Below are 19,951 nucleotides of genomic sequence, written 5' to 3' on the forward strand. Positions count from 1 at the left end.
CAACCTCCGACAACCATCTGCAACCTCCGGGAACCGCACGGAAACCTTAGGAAGTTCTCCAGAGGTTTCCGTTCAGGTTTCCTAAGTGGGACGGGGGCGTTACTGGTACGCATTGATTATGATCGACAAGTTCCCAACCTGCAGCATCTGGTACTGGGGGCGAGCCAGATACTGATCTCTGGATCATGCATATCATGACAGAAATTGCAAAGGAGCCAGTTTAACTTCACTTTCTACAAGTCAGTGAGCAGCTGCAGCAATAAGATGTTTTATATCATCCAATACATAAAACTGTCTTGATCAACAACCTTGTCACTGAAATTAATATCCACCATCTACTGTGTATATATATCCACTATATGTTTCATCATCTCTTCAAATAGATTTCTGCAGCACCGAGCAACTTCCACAGATCACCATCATTACATAACATCCTGAATAGGCTGTTTACTGCTTTCCCTTCACCGGCACTCGATAAATATCTTAATGTTCCTATCTTGGTCTCATTGTTGAAGCAACATCAATCACTTCAACTCATGATAGCATAATGGTTATGTCACTGGACTAGTGATCTGTAGGTACAGACTAATATCTTATGGACACAGGTTTAAGTACCATATCTGGGTAATTTAAAACGATCAGATACTTAAAAACACAACTTGCTTCATTACTTTCCTTTTGGAAAGAAGGTTTGCACCTGATCTGGTCTGGATTCAGACCATAGTGACGTGTCTAAACACCACTGTGTGGCTCACTTAGACATGGGACAATTGGTGCACCTGATGTTAAGACCGATTGCAGCCGGCACTGGATTTTGACCTCACACAGATGCACCAAATCCAATCAACCATAATTATTCTACCCTCCCCCCCCCTCCATCAAACAATAGGCTAACATAGAGCTACTCACAAGATCTGAAATGTTAGACTCCACCATCATATTGTACTATAACTGGCAGGGCAGTGGTAAAAACAGTCAGATGTTGGCCTTCAAGTTTGATACTGGATTGCATGAAGTCCCATGTCATGACACTAAGTACAGGATTGGCGACTATTTACTGATTACTACCTAATACATACGCTCGGCTGAAGAAGCTGTGTAGGTTTAGGTTGAATGCTGCTTATAATAAGCACAGTGCAACAGAATGTAATCTGGTTAGTGGACTTCAGGGTCTATTGTAAGAATGGCATGGGGCATGTGTACTACTGAGCAGCCCGTCTGCAGAAGAACATGGTTACCAACAGCATATCAAGCAGGTAATGAGAGAACCTAGGGGACTACAACCCTATTTGAATTTAGTTTCGCAACAGCATATTGGTATCTTGTCAAAGTAATGTCTTGCTCTAGATATGGACTGCACACTGATAAAACTTCCCATGTTCTTGTGTAGCACTTCTATGTGAGAGAGAAAGAATAGGTTCCAGATCATTATGTCAGAGAATGGAACTGATGGGTTTACTGACACAACCTAGAACAGGTGGGCCAAATGGTCTCCTCCTAATTCATAAGAAAATATGAAAGAAGAAACCAAAAATATGAAACTATTGAGATGAATTGAAACTAGTAAGACCACACCTGGAGTATTGTGTGCAGTTTTGGTCCCCTAATTTGAGGAAGGACATTCTTGCTATTGAGGGAGTGCAGCGTAGGTTCACCAGGTTAATTCCCGGGATGGCGGGACTGTCATATGCTGAGAGAATGGAGCGGCTGGGCTTGTACACTCTGGAGTTTAGAAGGATGAGAGGGAATCTTATTGAAACATATAAGATTGTTAAGGGCTTGGACACTCTAGAGGCAGGAAACATGTTCCCGATGTTGGGGGAGTCCAGAACCAGGAGCCACAGTTTAAGAATAAGGGGTAAGCCATTTAGAACGGAGACGAGGAAACACTTTTTCACACAGAGAGTGGTGAGTCTGTGGAATTCTCTGCCTCAGAGGGCGGTGGAGGGCGGTTCTCTGGATACTCTCAAGACAGAGCTAGATAGGGCTCTTAAAGATAATGGAGTCAGGGGGTATGGGGAGAAGGCAGGAACGGGGCACTGATTGGCGATGATCAGCCATGATCACATTGAATGGCAGTGCTGGCTCGGAGGGCCGAATGGCCTCTACTCCTGCACCTATTGTCTATTGTCTATTGTATACAGTAAGACAGAATCGGAGTGGATTTTTTGCCTCAGAAGTGGACATCTGTAAGGTGTAATGGACCATGAGGAGCATCAGAATTATCGTTCAATACAATCTGTTATGCAATAGCATCCCTAGTTCTGCCATTGTTAACAAGCCAGGAATCGCCCCTTAACCCCCCCCCCTCCCCACACTTATTTATTTAATTACTTACTTATTTACTGTTATTAGTGAACCTTTTTTTTTTTTTTTTTTAGTACTTTTTGTTTTGTTTATCTTACCATATTTGTGTGGATGTGTATGTATGTGAGTGTTGTTTGGCCCCGTTTGGTTCCGACCTGATTCGGGTGGGTTGAAGGTGGGTAAGGGTAAGGGCTTTGAGGGTCATTACATACTGTTGCACAATTATCCCTTGACTGTCACTGTCTGTTATCATTTGTATGTATGCAAATTGCTGTGAAATTCAAATAAAAAGATTTAAATCAACAAGCCAGGAATCAAACCCTGTTCACTGAGAATCACATAATCTGGAAGTACAGACTAGATCTACGCATAAAGTGGAAACTGTTGAAGCTCAACTCAAGCCTTAATGAATTCTAAACAAAAAAGCAGCATGGAATAGGCAGAGCCATCATACCCTCCCATCATCTGTAGATCCAATTAAAATCAAACCCCATCCATTAAACAATGACATGTTCACCGCCAGACACATAGACTGTGTCTATATGTTGCCCTGCACCAGCTATCTAGACACTTTAAACAGATCCTGTCAAAACAGAGATATAGAACAATTGGTAGGATGAAGCCTGGAGGCAAAGAGGATCACAGCCACCTGCAAATTACCCACTTCTGGCTCCCCCACAAAAGACACGCCAATCTGACTTGGACATGTATTGCCAACATTGTCACTGTTACTGGGAGAGAGCTTTTTTTTGTTTTTTTGTTTTTTTGTACTAAATTATATGTATACACTGAGTACGAGCTGCTTTTAATCTCATTGTACATGTATAGTGACAATAAATGGCATATCATATCTATATCTAAAGAATGTGCTCATTTAACAGCAGCAGTTCAGGGCAATGGTTCACCAGCATCTTCTCGAGGCCAGTTAAAGGATGGCATTAAACATTGCTGTCAGTGATCTTCTTCCTCTTGGGTTTGAGGCAGCAAAGGTCCGCAGCAGGGTGATGCCATCCGGTTCGACATCCGTAGGTGCCCGCCCTACAAAGGGCGCATGCTCCGGGTTGGCGCCAAGCTGTTGCGCTGCGGCTGTTTCTGTTTGTTGTCGTTCACCTTGACTGAGGTCGGTTGACAGGGCTCACCGGAATGAATTTAAATAGTTTCATAATCACCCTCCAAAATGGGCTAGAAATAGCACGGACAACCTGCATCAGAACACACAATTTGACGAGAAAGGTTTATTTGAAAAAAACATATTTGATTGAAAATAGCTGAGGCAAGAAAACATTTGTTTCAAGCACAAACCTACACTAATATATTGATAAAACAAGACATATACAACAAAGAAAAAAGGAATTGTCAGGAGAATAGTGATGGTCATTGCTGCTGGCATTTCAAGATCAAGCCTATAATAGATGGAAAGTAATCTGCATTTATCTTCAGGAAAGACAGTACTAAAGGGAGATAGGGAGAGATGGAGCAACATTCATTTGCATTGTCCTACACGCTCGTATTGGTGTTGGTTTATTATTGTCACGTGTACACAGATGCAGTGAAAGACTTTGCATGTTATCCAGTCAAATTGTACCACACATGATTACAATCTAGCCAAACATCAGTACAACATGCCCTGAAATGGAACAATGAGATTCTTACTTGCAGCAGCACAACAGATATCGTACTCTGAATATCGTAAACATCATAAACACCATAATAAACAGCAATAAAGAAGTTCAGTATACCAACATATACAAATATACACAAACAATAAAAATACAAAAATAATGCCCCCAACTCCATGGAGTTGGGGGCATTATTTTTGTATTTTTATTACTGGAGTTTATTTGGAGGTTGTAGTGTCAACAAAATAGAGAGAGTACAGAGGAGATTTACTAGAATGTTGCCTGGGTTTCAACAACTAAGTTACAGAGATAGGTTGAATAAGTTAGGTCTTTATTCTCTGGAGCGCAGAAGGTTGAGGGGGGACTTGATAGAGGTCTTTAAAATGATGAGAGGGATAGACAGAGTTGATGTGGACAAGCTTTTCCCTTTGAGAATAGGGAAGATTCAAACAAGAGGACATGACTTCAGAATTAAGGGACAGAAGTTTAGGGGTAACATGAGGGGGAACTTCTTTACTCAGAGAGTGGTAGCGGTGTGTGGAATGAGCTTCCAGTGGAAGGGGTGGAAGCAGGTTCGTTGGTATCATTTAAGAACGAATTGGATAGGCATATGGATGAGAAGGGAATGGAGGGTTATGGTATGAGTGCAGGCAGGTGGGACTAAGGGAAAAAAAAATTGTTCGGCACGGACTTGTAGGGCCGAGATGGCCTGTTTCCGTGCTGTAATTGTTATATGGTTATATGGTTATTAGTGTTGTTGAGAAGAAGCTGCTCCTGAGCCTGGACATTACAGTATTCAGGCTCCTGTGCCTTCTTCCCCGTGGCAAGAGTGAAATTATAATGTGTCCAGGATGGTACAGGTCTCTGGTGATGCTGGCTGCCTTATTGAAGCAGTGACTCCTGTAGATCCGTGTTTAAGAAGGAACTGCAGATGCTGGAAAATCGAATGCTGGAGAAACTCAGCGGGTGCAGCAGCATCTATGGAGCGAAGGAAATAGGCAACGTTTCGGGCCGATACCCTTCTTCCTGTAGATCCCTTTGATTGTGTGTAGGTCAGTACACGTGATGGACTGGGCAGTGTTTATCACTTTTCCCAATCTACTTCATTCCTGGACGTTCGAGTCAGTGTTACAACTGCAGAGAAAGTGCCGTTTGTTAAACAGTACAAGGGCCACAATGAGGTAGGATCAGGTTTTCGGTAGAAATTGTTCCTATATGTGGTGGTACATGCTTTCAAGCTTTTGTATGGTCTTGAGAGGGGAGAAGACGGAATGACTGGGATGTAAGTGGTCTTTGATTATAGTGGAGTCGTTGAGGGGTGGTTGGTTAATGTGTCGGACTGGTCTACATCCACAATGCTGTGCAAATTCTTGCAGTCTTAGGCGGAGCCCTGTCAGATCCTTGCCTGGATCCGAATGTAATAAACATCCTAATATTAGTGTGTCACCTTTCTCCAACAGCTTGCGTCTTAAGCCATTTGATCTGCAACTTTGTACAACCTTTGCACGCATGGGTTTGAATCCCATCGCCATCACCAGACATGCTAACATTTGGATGTCAAGGAATGGTGGATGAATAAATCAGAGCATTTATGTTTAGTGTCCATGAAGTGTGTTTATTACATTCGGACCAAGGCGAGAATCTGACAAGCCCAACCAAATTTTCATGAATCCCACTAGGAGGCTTTATATAATGCATTGATAGAAATTAGTAAGATTCGATGGAGACATGCAGAACTTCCTCAGTTTTCTAGTGAAGTGAAGATGTCAGTGTGTTTTCTTGGCCAGACCATTAATGAAACGTAGAAACATAGACAATAGGTGCAGGAGTAGACCATTCGGCCCTTCGAGCCAGCACCGCCATTCAATATGATCATGGCTGATCATCCAACTCAGTATCCTGTACCTGCCTTCTCTCCATACCCCCTGATCCCTTTAGCCACAAGGGCCACATCTAACTCCCTCTTAAATATAGCCAATGAACTGGCCTCAGCTATCTTCTGTGGCAGAGAATTCCACAGATTCACCACTCTCTGTGTGAAAAATGTTTTTCTCATCTCAGTCCTAAATGATTTCCCCCTTATCCTTAAACTGTGACCCCTTGTTCTGGACTTCCCCGACATCGGGAACAATCTTCCTGCATCTAGCCTGTCCAACCCCTTAAGAATTTTGTAAGTTTCTATAAGATCCCCCCTCAATCTTCTAAATTCTCGCGAGTACAAGCCGAGTCCTTCCAGTCTTTCTTCATATGAAAGTCCTGACATCCCAGGAATCAGTCTGGTGAACCTTCTCTGTACTCCCTCTATGGCAAGAATGTCTTTCCTCAGTTGGACCAGTACAATTGTTTGTGACGTTTACACCCAGGAACATGGTGGTCTCGACCTTTCCACAACAGCATTGTTGATGCAGATTGTTGCTTGTACATAAGCCCATTTCCTGAAGTCAATGAGTAGCTCCTTCACCTCGCTGAGACAAAGACTATACTTTTGTCAACATATTAAAAAGCTCTCTACCTTCATCCGTCTCATCATTGTTCGAAATCTGTCCCACTTTGACAATGACACTTTGCAAACTAGTAAATGGGAGTTTGAGTAGAATTTGGCCACGGAATGGAGATTGTATAGGGAGTATAGTAAAGGGCTGATAACACATCCTTGCAGAACATCCTTGGGAATTGTCATGGAGGATGTGGAGAGGGATGATTAACTTTCGAGTTCAGTTGAGAAATGTAATTAAAGTTTCATGCCTTTGTTTAGATAGAATTTCCATCCAAGTCTGAGACTCGCCCCTATTAACACCTCTCTTTGCATAATTAGGCGCAGATTTTTCCATGCAAATCCCAGAACAGATGGTAGAAGAGATGAGAATATTGCATGGAGGTAGTACGAGATGCCCTCTTGATTTCTGAAGTTGAGCGCCACAAAGTTCAACACATGTCCACTTTATCAACACTGTACTTCACAAGGGAGTGCTTACTGTAAAATCCCTGGCTGCTTGCAAAGAAAAATATCCCTGCTCCCCTGGCACCAATTGTTCCAGTGTGGGCTGCATGAAAATAATTCAGCATATTCAGGAAGATAAAATGGGCACAGAGAATATTTTAGTTTTGTCCCAAAGCTGTTAACTCGCAGAGTCATATCTGAGTTCTGCTAATGGTGAATATTTCTGAAAAGCAAATAATAAATTCAGGTCACTGGTCAAAGCAAGTCTCCCCTAAATGACTGATGAAGATACTTTATCCTTTGGTAAAATAATCTTATTTGCACTTACTTTGTTGTAACTATTTTACAAAAGTTACATGTAATGTTGAATATTTTAACAAATCACATTAAATGACATAGGTTTCAAAATACCTTGATAGTACAAACTCTTGCCTTCTGCTTTTCCATTATTTTGTGATATCACAAGTTGCTGGTAATCAAATTAATTAAAAAAATAAAATTCTAAGTTTGCAACAGAGGTAAATATTGCATATTCACACGAATCCTTACAATTAATAAATAATGCACTTTTTTCTCAGTCAGTTCTGACTGAAACATGTTCCAAATCAGTAAACACATGAAGCAACATCACTGCAGAAATTGTGCAGTTCCCTTGAGACTCAAGCTTGTTACTCTGAATCTCTCCACACCCTATAAAATTATAATCGGAGGTGAATTTCAGGAACTTTTACTCTTTGTACAAAGAGGAATTAGTGGAGCACAAAATTGTCTTTAATCTTGTTTTAAAACGTGAAAAATTGATAACAAAACTGAAAAATCGTTCCTTTTATATCCATCAATTCCATCTTTGGATCTATTTGCTTGAAATTTCTGATTGTATTCTGTGCTGGTCTGTGCCATTCTCCAGCACAGATTTCTTAATCAGCATAAAAAATACAAATGAAAAATACGAATCATTGTTTTCTTGGCATTGGTGCTTAACAAGTGATTAATATTCCTAGCCACCTATACGTTTAAAGATTGTCATAGGTAAGACTTCTGAGATCAAAACCTGCTGGAGGTGCAGTGGGTCTGGGTGTTGTGTGTGTGCAGGAAACTGAGGGACAAATTGAGATCAGAATATCAACCCATGTTAGGTACCACATATCGATAACAAGAGCATTGTATCAGCTTAACGATGGATGCAGTAGACTACAATTACTCTCTGTAGCTGAGACATTGGACATTATGCAATCCAATTCCAACTATACATGAGTTTCATTCCTAGGTGCAAAGTCACGGCATGCTCTTCATGCCAATGAACCTCACCTTTTCCCGATGCACAGATGATACACTGTCCATTTCTGCCATTACTGATGTAAAATGGAGCAACATATCATAACCTGTCTCGAGAAGAATCAGGAGCACATTCTGCCGGAACAAGGATCCTGAGCCGAAACATCACCTATTCATCTTTTCCAGAGATGCTGCCTGACCCGCGAGTTACCTCAGCACTTGGTGCCTTCAGCACATTCTGCTATTTTAAGGAAGGCACATTAGAATACTTGACTGAACTTTCTAACGTTTTCCAAACCATGGAGCATGCCACAACTAACAATGAGTACTCACACACACATTTAATGGGGACTCATTCCAAGTTGACAACGGGGAAGGAAGAGGCATCTTATTGTTACGTTACTGGAATGTCAATGTAGCCATGACTGGTCATCCAGAGTAGATCAGCAAATTTGGGACAGGAAGCAAATGCATATACATCAGTACTTCTGGACAGCCTTCAAAAACACTATATCCTACTTAGATTTCTCTGGTGAGCAACATACTTCCAGACTCAATGTTTTCTAAAGCTGTGATCACTGAGATATGTGAAATGCTGCCAGAAGAATTATGGCCATGCTGTCGTGCTTTCTCTGTAAAGATCAAGGGCTTATTGACTGTCAATTTCCAAGCAGTAGCAGCAGATTTCTGTCACGTCTCCCAATTTGCTGCTCACTGTTGCAACACGGGTGAAGGAGCGATTTCATCCATTTCGATTTGCGTGAAAAACGTGTAGCATCTCAGGCGTTGGTCCTGGTGAATCAACTGGGTTTAATGTCAATGCAGACAGCCATTGACTGCGGTGATCTGCATCATTTAATTTACTTTAATTTGCTAATCCATCCCTTTAGTTTACAGATTGTTGCAGATCTGGAAAATAATTTCCTAGTGATCAATGGTATCTTTTTGCAAATACATGACACCTCTAACCTGATGGAGTGGCTGGACATTTTCAAAGCCCGGATGGATGGATACTTGGACATGGAGCCAAGCCCCTATTTTATTGGCCACTTATACCAGTAAATTCCCCAAACACCCCAGCTAAACACAGGAACAAGATCCAAAAGATTGTAGTGGCAAATGTCATAGATCTCTTGAATGTTTCTGGAGATACATTTCAGAAAGCATCCATGAAATGTGAAGGTTCCATTGGAGTGTTCTGCAGGCTGCACCATCTTTCCGATCAAAGGCTGCGGCCACTGCTCTGGGGAAGAAGATCAAGGAGACCTAGAGACTGATAGCTATGAAGACAAGCATGAGGAAGAAGGCAGCTGCTAGGTTACTGCCCTTGATCTGAACCAGCACAAGGAAGGAGGCAGAGGCCAGGGTAATGTTCTTGATCAGCGTGCACAATCTCATGTTCAAGAAGGAACTGCAGATGCTGGAGAATCGAAGGTAGACAAAATTGCTGGAGAAACTCAGCGGGTGCGGCAGCATCTATGGAGCGAAGGAAATAGGCTTTAGACTGAAGAAGGGTTTCGGCCCGAAACGTTGCCTATTTCATTTGCTCCATAGATGCTGCCGCACCTGCTGAGTTTCCCCAGCAATTCCGCTACATTCTATCAACATCTGACAATCTCGCCTTCCCAGGAATTAACCTTGTGAACCTACACTGCACTCCGTTTATAGCAAGAATGTCCTTCCTCAAATTTGGAGGCCAAAAGTGTACCCAATACTCCAGTTGTGGTCTCACTAGAGCCCTGTACAACTGCAGAAGGACCTCTTTGCTCCTATACTCAATTCCTCTTGTTATGAAGGCCAACATGCCATTTGCTTTCTTCACTGCCTGCTGTACCTGCATGCTTTCTTTTAGTGACTGATGAACAGGGACCCCCAGATCCCGTTGTACTTCCCCTTTTCCCAACGACACCATTCAGATAATGCTGCCTTCCTGTTTTTGCTACCAAAGTGGATAACCTCACATTTATCCATATTAAACTGCATCTGCCATGCATCTGCCCACTCACCCAACCTGTCCAAGCCACATTGCATTCTCATAGCATCCTCCTCACAGTTCACACTGCCACCCAGCTTTATGTCATCTGCAAATTTGCTAATGTTACTTTTAAGCCATTCATCTATATCATTGATGTATATTGTAAATAGCTGCAGTGCCATCACTGAGCCTTGCAGTACCCCACTAGGCGCTGCCTGCCATTCTGAAAAAGACCCGTTAATCCCTACTCTTTGTTTCATGATTGTTTAAAAATTGCTAGTTGATATTGGTTACATGAAGTTTCATAGATTCATAGAAAATAGGTGCAGGAGTAGGCCATTCGGCCCTTCGAGCCTGCACCGTCATTCAATACGATCATGGCTGATCATCCAACTCAGTATCCTGTACCTGCCTTCTCTCCATACCCCCTGATCCCTTTAGCCACAAGGGCCACATCTAACTCCCTCTTAAATATAGCAAATGAACTGGCCTCAACTACCTTCTGTGGCAGAGAATTCCAGAGATTCGCCACTCTTTTTGTGAAAAATGCTTTTCTCATCTCGGTCCTAAAAGATTTCCCCTTTATCCTTAAACTGTGACCCCTTGTCCTGGACTTCCCCAACATCGGGAACAATCTTCCTGCATCTAGCCTATCCAACCCCTTAAGATCCCCCCTCAATCTCCTAAATTCTAGCGAGTACAAGCTGAGTCTATCCAACATTATTTCATATGAAAGTCCTGACATCCCAGAGAAGTTATTTTAGGAACTGTTCATACTTTGCATGCTAGGCATTCTTTAGCATGTATGAGGTTTTTTTTTGATGCGGTGTCAACATATGACTCACAGATAAACATCTGGAACATTTGCCTATTTCCTTCGCTCCATAGATGCTGCTGCACCCGCTGAGTTTCTCCAGCAATTTTGTCTCCCTGCACAATCTCATGCCCAGTGGCAATGAAGGGATGTTAAAGGCTTCCAATCGAGAGGAGATTTTCATCAGTGCCCTTTAAGATTCTACAATGTAAACAAATTTCCTGTCTCCACATTTGTAACAATAACAAACGGTAATCAGAATTCGGATGTCTGAGACGCTACAACTTGAAAATATTAGATTCGTCTTAGCAGAAATACCAGATCATTTTTCAAAGACATGGACACCATTCATTGAGTTACTACAAGGATAGTATGGTGCAACACAATTTTGGAGTTAAATCTAATTACGAGTTGGGTGATGGGTGGGAAGAGATGCGAAGCAGGTATATCATCACTTTTTTTCTTTTTTTTTTCCTTTCTGTTTTGGTCTTTTTATTTATTCTCTATTTCTTTTACTTACTTACTCTTTGGCTACACCACTTTGGTAGTCTAGGCTTTCTATCCTTGCACATCTCACATTTTCTCTCTCTTGCTTTTTCTTTCTTCTTTTCCCTTAACTATAGCTAAAAAGAAATTGCCTAAAACTAGGTGCCTAAAATTGCCTTGCATCCTGGTGTGCACAAATAATATTCAGAAGATGATTCCTTGACAGTATTATGGCTTGATACAAATCCTTCACATTTCCTCATGTGTGACATCCTGCTGTAATTATTGTCCCCTTTGCACAAAAACATTTCCCTCGGATCAGCTTCACTCTTGTGACTGGATGTTGGTTGAGAACTTGAAGCCTTTTGTCTGTTCTTCGTTGAGGATGGCTGGGCAGCAACGACATTCACTGTGATCATGGCTGATCATCCACAGTCAATACCCCGTTCCTGCATTCTCCCCATATCCCCTGACTCCACTATCTTTAAGAGCCCTATCTAGCTCTCTCTTGAAAGCATCCAGAGAACCGGCCTCCACCGCCCTCTGAGGCAGAAAATTCCACAGATTCACAACTCTCTGGGTGAAAATGTTTTTCCTCATCTCGTTCCAAATGGCCTACCCCTTATTCTTAAACTGTGGCCCCTGGTTCTGCACTCCCCCAACATCGGGAACATGTTTCCTGCCTCGAGCATGTCCAAGCCCTTAACAATCTTATATGTTTCAATAAGATACCCCCTCATTCTTCTAAATTCCAGTGTATCCAAGCCCAGTCACTCCATTCTTTCAACATATGACAGTCAATATGAATGTGGCTGGATAGGTTTGTCCAGTTAATACGTTTTTGTAGTGATATGCAGTTCTGTAGGATTATGAATGTTCTTCTGACATTACTGCAGACTGCAGGGATTCACACTTGCCTACCAATATCCACTGCCTGTCCAAGCATCACAGAACAAAGGATTGTGCCTCTTGGCATGTCTTGCTGCTTTCTAGCTGTACTTCTCTTATTGTTAAGTGTTTGCAGCTGTTTTTATTTGGTCTTGGTTCCCATTGGGAAACCTGAATATCCCACTCTATCTCTTGATTTGAATGTAATTCACCCTAATGGCATGTTTAACTAAGTTATGGACAACTCTGTAAAGAGTTACGCCAACACTTTGTACATCATTGTTTGTAGAGGACCCAAATGGCCACTCGCATTAAATGAGGCTTTGACTTAGTGTCTAACAAAAAAAATGCAATCCAAAGTTTACACATCTGTGCCTTATTATTTAATGACTTCTGTTGAACACACTTACTAACTTAAAAAAGTATATTCCTGTAATTGGAATTTTACAAAGACCTGCAGTTGTGGAAATTATTGAGCTGGATGTCACTTGTTTATAGGTCACATAAGGTTACTTTATTGTTTGCCTAATGATCAGATTAAAATTCACCAAGTCTTGTTTCACCTCAAGTGCTTTACCTGCAGCCATTGCATTAAGTGGAGCAATGCAGTAACTCCTCACGCTGTGGAACCTGAAGCCCTGTGTTGGGACTGTCTTGAAGGACTTTTGATGGATCACGTTGTCAAAGGCCTTGTAAACTTTTTATTACATGGTCTTTAAAGCAGATTTTAAAACTTTTGAAAATTGTAAAAGTATTTTTTAAACCAAGCCTATCTTATATAAGATAGACACAAAAAGCTGGAGTAATTCCGCGGGACAGGCAGCATCTATCGAGAGAAGGAATGGGTAACGTTTCGGGTCTGCAGTTTTATGTTGGGGTGTGTGTGTGGGAGGGGGGGGGAAACTTTTGAATCTCTCCCTGCACTGGATACCCGACCTTTTCTCGTCGGGTCTCAGGTGTCGTTGAGGCCGCAACGAGGAGCGGCCTCCAACGGGAAGAAGCCGGGGACTCTGGTGCCGACTCACCGTTGCCGTCGCGGAGCTGGCCGAGACCGGAGCGGGTGGAGCGGTGGAGGAGCGCTGCCGCTGCCGCTGCTGCTGCTGCTGCTGCTGCTGCCGATGCCGCTGCTGCTGCTGAGTCGGAGGCTGCTACTGCGGGTCTGCGGACGGCTCGGACGACCCCGCGCGGCTCCCTGGAGGGAGACTGCTTTTCGGGGCTCCTGCAACGGCGAATTCTCCCGCCCGTGTTGCGGGGTCGAAGAGCTCCTGGAGCGGGGCCTAACACCATTGCCCCGCGCGGCTGGAACGGCCGCGGGACTTTGCGAGCGCACACCGGGGGCTCCAACATCAAGACCCGGTGTGCGACCTCGCACCACCTGGCGTGGCTTCAATGGCCGCGGGACAATCGCCATCGCCAGCTGGGGGCTTTGACTTTGACTCTGACATCGGGGGGGGGGGGGGAGAGTGCAGTGGAGAGATAAGTCTTTTTTGGCCTTCCATCACAGTTATGTGATGGATGTTTATGTTAAATGTAATTATGTTGTGTCTGGGGTCTATTTGTGTGTAATGTATGGCTGCAGAAACGGCATTTCGTTTGGACCTCCAGGGGTCCAAATGACAATTAAATTGACTCTTGACCCTTGACTCTTGACTTGTAACGTTTCGGGTCGAAACTCTTCCGAAACATCACTCATTCCTTCTCTCCAGAGATGCTGCCTGTCCCGCTGAGTTACTCCAGCTCTTTGTGTCTATCTTCGGTTTAAACCAGCATCTGTAGTTCCGTCTTATGTAACTTGATTCAAACCTAATATTAATTAAAATAAAACATAACTTGTTCATTTATCTTTACATCAGGATCAGAATGAAGGTGGGCTCAATATCTATATCACTAAAAGTCTGATCTTGACCTCTTCCTGTTGTTCTGTATGTTGATTTTAGAAAAAACGCTGCCACTTACGGCTGTGATTTTTGGCCATCTTACTCAGTCTCCCTCCGCTGTGCAGGACAAGAGGATTTTTACCATTGATTAAAAATAAAAGAGTTATTAGAGTTTAAAAAATGTTGAGATTCTCTCTCCTGTCAATCAGGCCATGAAGGCCATGCCCCTTCTGGTGGAAGGGAGGGGGGGGACTATAAAACCCAGAAGTGTGGGTGTGGCTCAGTCTCTGCAAGATGGAGGAGGGAGAGGTCACGACTCGCTGTCTTGCACCCTCCTTGAAATGGTATGAAAATGGTATGAAATTGCATAGCAAAAGGATTAGAGTATAAGAGCAGGGAGGTTCTACTGCAGTTGTACAGGGTCTCGGTGAGACCACACCTGGAGTATTGCGTACAGTTTTGGTCTCATAATCTGAGGAAAGACATTCTTGCCATAGAGGGAGTACAGAGAAGGTTCACCAGATTGATTCCTGGGATGGAAGGACTTTCATATGAAGAAAGACTGGATAAACTCGGCTTGTACTCGCTAGAATTTAGAAGATTGAGGGGGATCTTATAGAAACTTACAAAGTTTTTAAGGGATTAGACAGGCTAGATGCAGGAAGATTGTTCCCGATGTTGGGGAAGTCCAGAACAAGGGGACACAGTTTAAGGATAAGGGGGAAGTCTTTTAGGACCGAGATGAGAAAATCATTTTTTACACAGAGAGTGGTGAATCTCTGTAATTCTCTGCCACAGAAGGTAGTTGAGGCCACAGTTCATTGGCTATATTTAAGAGGGAGTTAGATGTGGCCCAATGTGGCTAAAGGGATCAGGGGGTATGGAGAGAAGGCAGGTACAGGATACTGAGTTGGATGATGAGCCATGATCATATTGAATGGCGGTACAGGCTCGAAGGGCCAAATGGCCTACTCCTGCACCTATTCTCTATGTTTCTATGTTTCTATGCACTTGAGTTTGGTGGCCTTGCACTCTGCTTGAACTGGTAAGAAACTGCACATTAAATTTGGTGGCCTTGCACCCTGCTTGAAATGGAATATCCGTGAGTCAACTGTCAGCCCACCAGCCGTGAGTGAGTGAGCTGCCAGCACAATAGGCTTGAGTGACTAAGCTGCCAGCCCAAGAATCCATTCGGACCACAATGTCCATACTAGCCCTCTGGAAATCAGTCCCTTCAGCCCACAACACCCATATTAGCACTCCAGAACCCCCCCCCCCCCCCCCCCCCCCCCCCCCCCCCCCCCCACTGGCCACCAATATTGGAATTGGTGGAGAGGTGGAATATTTTATTGGAGGACCAACCCTCCCGTGTGAACATGGGACCCAACGGGTCCCACTTAGTCTAGTAATGCATAAAACCTTGAGTCATACTCCTAGTGTATCCAGTCCTCAGCTTAGGGAAATCTGCAAGGGCTCAATGATGAATCCAGGAGTACGTGGTGAAATATGCTGCACTACAGCTGGTGGGCAGTTCTCCATGGAACTGCTGGCCAGCCATTACCAACATGTGTTAGCTTGACATGAGTTTGACATTGGAAGTTACTTAGGAACACAATGCCTTTAGGAACTAGGAGCAGACCATATCTTCAGGCGTTCTCTTGATGAGTTTCAACAGCTGGTACAATCAATTTATACAAATCCAAAAGTGCATGAACATTGAATTCCTTGTGGTCTGACCAAAAAGTGTAATTTTTCATTATATTCATTTATTTGGATGCTTGATCATGGGAAATGCAGTGGCGAGAATTATACATGGTCTATCGTATGACGACAGATGGCGCAATGGGCTAAGTGTTCGGCTGGCGACCGGAAGGTAGCCGGTTCGAATCCCGTTTGGAGTACATACTGTCGTTGTGTCCTTGGGCAAGACACTTCACCCACCTTTGCCTGCGTGTGAATGTGTGTGAGTGATTGGTGGTGGTCGGAGGGGCCGTGGGCGCAGATTAGCAGCCACGCTTCCATCAGTCTGCCCCAGGGCAGAAGTAGCTCACCACCACCAAGTGTGACTGAGGAGTGAATGAATAATGCGATGTAAAACGCCTTGAGTATCTAGAAAGGCGCTATATAAATCCCATCCATTATTATTATTATTATTATCATTAATTAAATATCCTGTTCAGTTGATACTTCAAGTTGCAAAACTCTTCATATCCCCCCCCCCGATACAACTTGGTGGCTGTTCATAAAAGTGATGACATGGCATATTATGATTAGAAACCTCATGAGTAATGATTGGCAAGAATAGAAAGTAAACCAACCAAGCATAAAGGAGAGCTTTTACAGCTGAGGCGATTGGCACATTCACCTGAGGTAAATCCCATTGGGCTTTCAGCCAGCATTTGGCTCGCACTGTTTCCGATTCTATTGGATCTAAGAAAATGTAGATCACTGATTCTTGCTGAGCAGAGACAGGGCAGAGAGCTTATTCTTGATAATTCTGCCACCTAGTTTTGTATTGTATTAATTACGTTACTGTACTGCTTGTACGAAGTGCGCTGACTATATATAAAAAAATACAGAGATAGCTTTGAGCAGTGTATTAGGTATTTGGAAACCTGGCAGGGAAGATGGATGGCTAATGCTCCAAACTGTATACTGCATCAAGCCTGTCACTTTTTCTGTGTGAAAATTATGATTACTGAAGGTGTTAAATGATTTTTTGAGTGCAGCTTTTCAGAGTGGAGAGCCAGGCATTTATCTTGAAGCTGCCTCAAAGTCAGACTGTGAAGACTGGATTGCAGCACTCCAAGAAGCAAACTCTGAAGGTTTGCAAAGGAGAATTGCCTACCTTCAGCAACTCATTATGGAAATCAAAGATAATGCAAGTCCAGATGAGGTCCATCAGATTCTCCCTCTACCAGAGATACAATCTCCACTGATAGGTAAGATTTCCACTACATTGCAAGATTAAAAATCATTTTAAGTATCTAAGGGCCTTAAGGTTACATTTATGATTTGCTTAATTATCAGATTTAAATTAAAATGTAAAAAAAGTGATATACTTGGGCATGCAGAATGTTTTTATTAGATGGAATGGAACTTATTGAATTAATTTGAATTGCCATGATGAAAACCATTGAAAATTATTTTGCTTAAAATTATTCTTATATTAATCTTAAATAAAAATCTTCAGAGTTTGGGATAGAATATGTGAGAATGCATTATGTATATACAACTGTCTAATGTATTTTAATTGCAACTCCAGTTTAAATTATTACCACAAATAGAATAAGATGACTGTTAGTAATTATCTACTGGTGTCTATCGTTAACACATTTGAAAAATCTCTCTCAATGAATAATAACATATTTGAACATAAATTGGTTATTGAAGGTTATTTGTTGTGATACAGGTTTGCACTGTAGTTAGGATTCTATCACATACCCTTCCTGGCAGCAAAAAATAAATAAACATTGTTTTAAAGTGATGCAAACACCCACAAAAAAACAGCAATTCACAAACACAAATTACTGAAAACAATATTAACATTTTAACTTCTTAAATAATTTTGTGTACATTTATTACCGAGTTACACCAGTTATTACTGTGAATGCAGAGTGTATTGCAGTGATTCATTTATCATAGTATTGTTTCTTTGGTATCAAGCTCATCAAATGATATTAATGTGTAGTCTATAATCCCTCATTGCTGGCAGCTGATGTGAAGTGGGTGTAAAAGGACAGCGCTGCTGGGGGGGAGAGTTCCTTTCACAGGATCCGGGGAGTCTGGCTCAGGGAAGGAAGTGGGACCCACCTCAGCGCCTTCTGCCAGCCCGCTCGCCAGCCAGGCGCGGTGTCATTCGGCACAGGCGCAACCGGTGGAGTTGGTAGTTGGCGGGTAGCTACTGGGCGGAAGGCTGTGTAGATTAGTGCATGCTCCTTTAACATAGTGACCTCACCACTACTAACCACTCCCCATTATCTTCAGTATAACTGTAGCCTCCCCACGTCTCTCTCTCTCTCTCTCTCTCTAGCTCCAGTGACAGACCATGGACAGCTAGGGCACTGTGTGTGTTTTATACCAGTATCTATAATAAAACATGTAGTGAAGACATAACGTGTTTGGAAGTCTTTATAGGCTGGCTGCTCCATCCATCCCGTCCTCTCCCTCTCCCTCTCCCTCTCCCCCTCCCTCCCCCTCTCCCTCTCCCTCTCCCTCTCCCTCTCCCTCTCCCCCTCCCCCCTCCTCCTCCCCCTCCCCGACCTGGGCACTACAGCCAGTCCCGGGGCACGCAGGCGATGCAGCCCCCCGGACTAAAACCAAACCCTTGATCCTGTCCCGCCATCCTTTTTCCAAAATGTAGCAACTTAAATTGGGGGTGCGTCTTCGATGCAGGTGCGTCTTCATTGCCGGGAATATACGGGTAATGTTCAAAATCCATTGAGAATTCACCAGGTTGCTCCCTGAAATTGTGCCTGGAAGTGCCGGCGGAATGTACGGCAAAAAGAGAAATAGTTCCATGTTCATCAAATCTGAAATTAGTAAATTAGAAATGAGTAAGGTAAAAGTTTTAGTAAGTATGCAGATGATACCAAGATAGGGGGTGTTGTGGATAATGAAGAGGATTTCCAAAGTCTACAGAGTGATTTAGGCCATTTGGAAAAATGGGCTGAAAGATGGCAGATGGAGTTTAATGCTGATAAATGTGAGGTGCTACACCTTGGCAGGACAAATCAAAATAGGACGTACATGGTAAATGGTAGGGAATTGAAGAATACAGTTGAACAGAGGGATCTGGGTATAACCGTGCATAGTTCCTTGAAGTGGAATCTCATATAGATAGGGTGGTAAAGAAAGCTTTTGGTATGCTAGCCTTTATAAATCAGAGCATTGAGTATAGAAGCTGGGATGTAATGTTAAAATTGTACAAGGCATTGGTGAGACCAAATCTGGAGTATGGTGTACAATTTTGGTCGCCCAATTATAGGAAGGATGTCAACAAAATAGAGAGAGTACAGAGGAGATTTACTAGAATGTTGCCTGGGTTTCAACAACTAAGTTACAGAGATAAGTTGAATAAGTTAGGTCTTTATTCTCTGGAGCGCAGAAGGTTAAGGGGGGACTTGATAGAGGTCTTTAAAATGATGAGAGGGATAGACAGAGTTGATGTGGACCAGCTTTTCCCTTTGAGAATAGGGAAGATTCAAAGAGGACATGACTTCAGAATTAAGGGACAGAAGTTTAGGGGTAACATGAGGGGGAACTTCTTTACTCAGAGAGTGGTAGCGGTGTGGAATGAGCTTCCAGTGGAAGTGTTGGCGGCAGGTTCGTTGGTATCATTTAAAAATAAATTGGATAGGCATATGGATGAGAAGGGAATGGAGGGTTATGGTATGAGTGCAGGCAGGTGGGACTAAGGGAAAATAATTGTTCGGCACGGACTTGTAGGGCCGAGATGGCCTGTTTCCGTGCTGTAATTGTTATATGGTTATATGGTTAAAAGACAGGGAAAAAAACACCTGTCAAATGAAGGGGCACCATAAATCAGCATTTGTTCCTGTAGCTCTGATCTCAGGAAGTAGCCGTTAATGGGTTGTGCCGCAGTAGAAACAGCATTCGTTCAGCCGCAGGGTACTGTTGGATAAGGATTAAGTATACACCACAGAGATGGGAAGGGGAGAAGCAAGGTCCTCGAAGGTGAGACGGAGGCAAGGCACGCACAGAGTAGCAATCAAACGCTAGTGCTCTCAAAGTCAAGAGTCAGAGTCA

The 19,951-nt window shown here is 43.0% G+C and overlaps 1 protein-coding gene across 1 annotated transcript in view; it reads left to right on the plus strand.

Moving 5' to 3' along the window:
* inpp4b (inositol polyphosphate-4-phosphatase type II B) overlaps positions 1 to 19,951 on the plus strand; it is a 613,166-nt gene that overhangs the window by 265,773 nt on the left and 327,442 nt on the right. The window contains 1 exon segment of the mRNA XM_055647772.1: positions 16,912 to 17,124. Coding sequence (XP_055503747.1) covers positions 16,912 to 17,124 — 213 coding nt within the window.

This window comes from Leucoraja erinacea, chromosome 1, assembly GCF_028641065.1.
Source record: "Leucoraja erinacea ecotype New England chromosome 1, Leri_hhj_1, whole genome shotgun sequence".
Classification (NCBI taxonomy): Eukaryota; Metazoa; Chordata; class Chondrichthyes; order Rajiformes; family Rajidae; genus Leucoraja; species Leucoraja erinaceus.